Source organism: Papaver somniferum, chromosome 7 (genome assembly GCF_003573695.1).
Source record: "Papaver somniferum cultivar HN1 chromosome 7, ASM357369v1, whole genome shotgun sequence".
Classification (NCBI taxonomy): Eukaryota; Viridiplantae; Streptophyta; class Magnoliopsida; order Ranunculales; family Papaveraceae; genus Papaver; species Papaver somniferum.
The window spans coordinates 242,392,274-242,393,567 of NC_039364.1; the positions used below are offsets into that span (position 1 = coordinate 242,392,274).

The following is a 1,294-nucleotide window of genomic DNA, read 5'->3' on the forward strand; positions in this document are numbered from 1 at the left end:
CTGCAGGTCTGCCACCCGCCTTTGTTACGATAAAGAGAAAAAAATCCATATTACTTTTGAAGACCCATAAAAAAAAAATACAAAGTGGCTAAATATAATCAAACAGCAAGATTTTACAAAAGTAAGTGAAAGAAAAACAGGTAACGCAAGCAAGTAATAACTAATGCAACGGTAATTACAAGAATACAATCACTTAACGTGTATGGAGGCACTAAAGCGTAGACATCTTTAGTCTTTGCTTCACAGACTTCAATCCATGACCATTGACCGTAACATTAGCTCCTATTCTCAAATCATATCTCCTTGACTTCACAAACCAAGGTTCATTAGAAGACCTATACTTGGTATGCAACTCGAGCCGAAAGAAAGCTTCATTCCCCTTGAAAATCTCCGTCCTAGCGTCCTCCCAGGATACCCCATAAGTCTGAATTGTCTCAACACGAATGGTTGGCCAAACATTCCCTTGATCAAATTCCGGTATAGATGTATTTCCGATTGGTAAACTAAAATTACTACCATAATAGTGAAGATTCATGTTCACGACATCATAGAAAATTTCAGATTGTTTTGGGTTTAGATTCTCGAAACTGAGACCGAACATTATGGTTGTGGTGTTTATGATTCCTGCGTCGTTCGAGGTTACATCAAGAGCCGGAATATGAAAATTTTGGATATATAGCTCCGGTTCCATAATAAATGGACCTCTAAACAAGGAAGAGACACCAACGAGTATTCCACCTAAAACCATAATTGCTAGAAACGTAATGAAAATCTTCCGTGGACAATTTGAATTCCCGGAAGTGCCCACCGGAGAACTCAGACGGCTCTCACCAGTCTCAAGCCGAGACACAAGAAGACTCTCGGACTCAGCCGTTGCATCCATTGATTTGTTGAACATTTCTTTGTGGAAGAAGAGATTTTCTTTTTCTAAAGAATGAAGGAAGAAGAGTTGTAGTGATCCTTTATATAATTGAACATTAGTCGAAACAAAACTGGATGGTGGCCAATCCGAACCAACTAAAGTCTTTAGTCAACGCCTCCGTAGATTTAGCTTTATGTCAGATAATTATCTAGTCAAAGTCGTCGTAGAATTGGAGATAACTGGTTGATTAGTCTACCCCAATAAACACGCCAAGTGGGTCCATTTTCATTTAGAGCTAAGCATTTTGGTTTGCCTTACACTCTAGCTAGCATCCAAGAAGCAAGTGGTCGGGGATGGCTTAGGAATCTTTCTAAATACTATTTTACCCTCATAGTTATTAATTTACGAATGTATCCTTTTGCGGCAATAAAA

At 38.7% G+C, this 1,294-nt stretch overlaps 1 protein-coding gene across 1 annotated transcript; it reads right to left on the reverse strand.

Annotated features, from left to right (window-relative positions):
• Nucleotides 1-211: 211 nt before the first annotated feature.
• LOC113296274 (protein NDR1-like) lies at nt 212-883 on the reverse strand. Its single transcript, XM_026544586.1, has one exon. It carries the CDS (start codon nt 881-883, stop codon nt 212-214), a length of 672 nt encoding a protein of 223 aa, XP_026400371.1.
• Between the last annotated feature and the right edge of the window lie 411 nt (nt 884-1,294).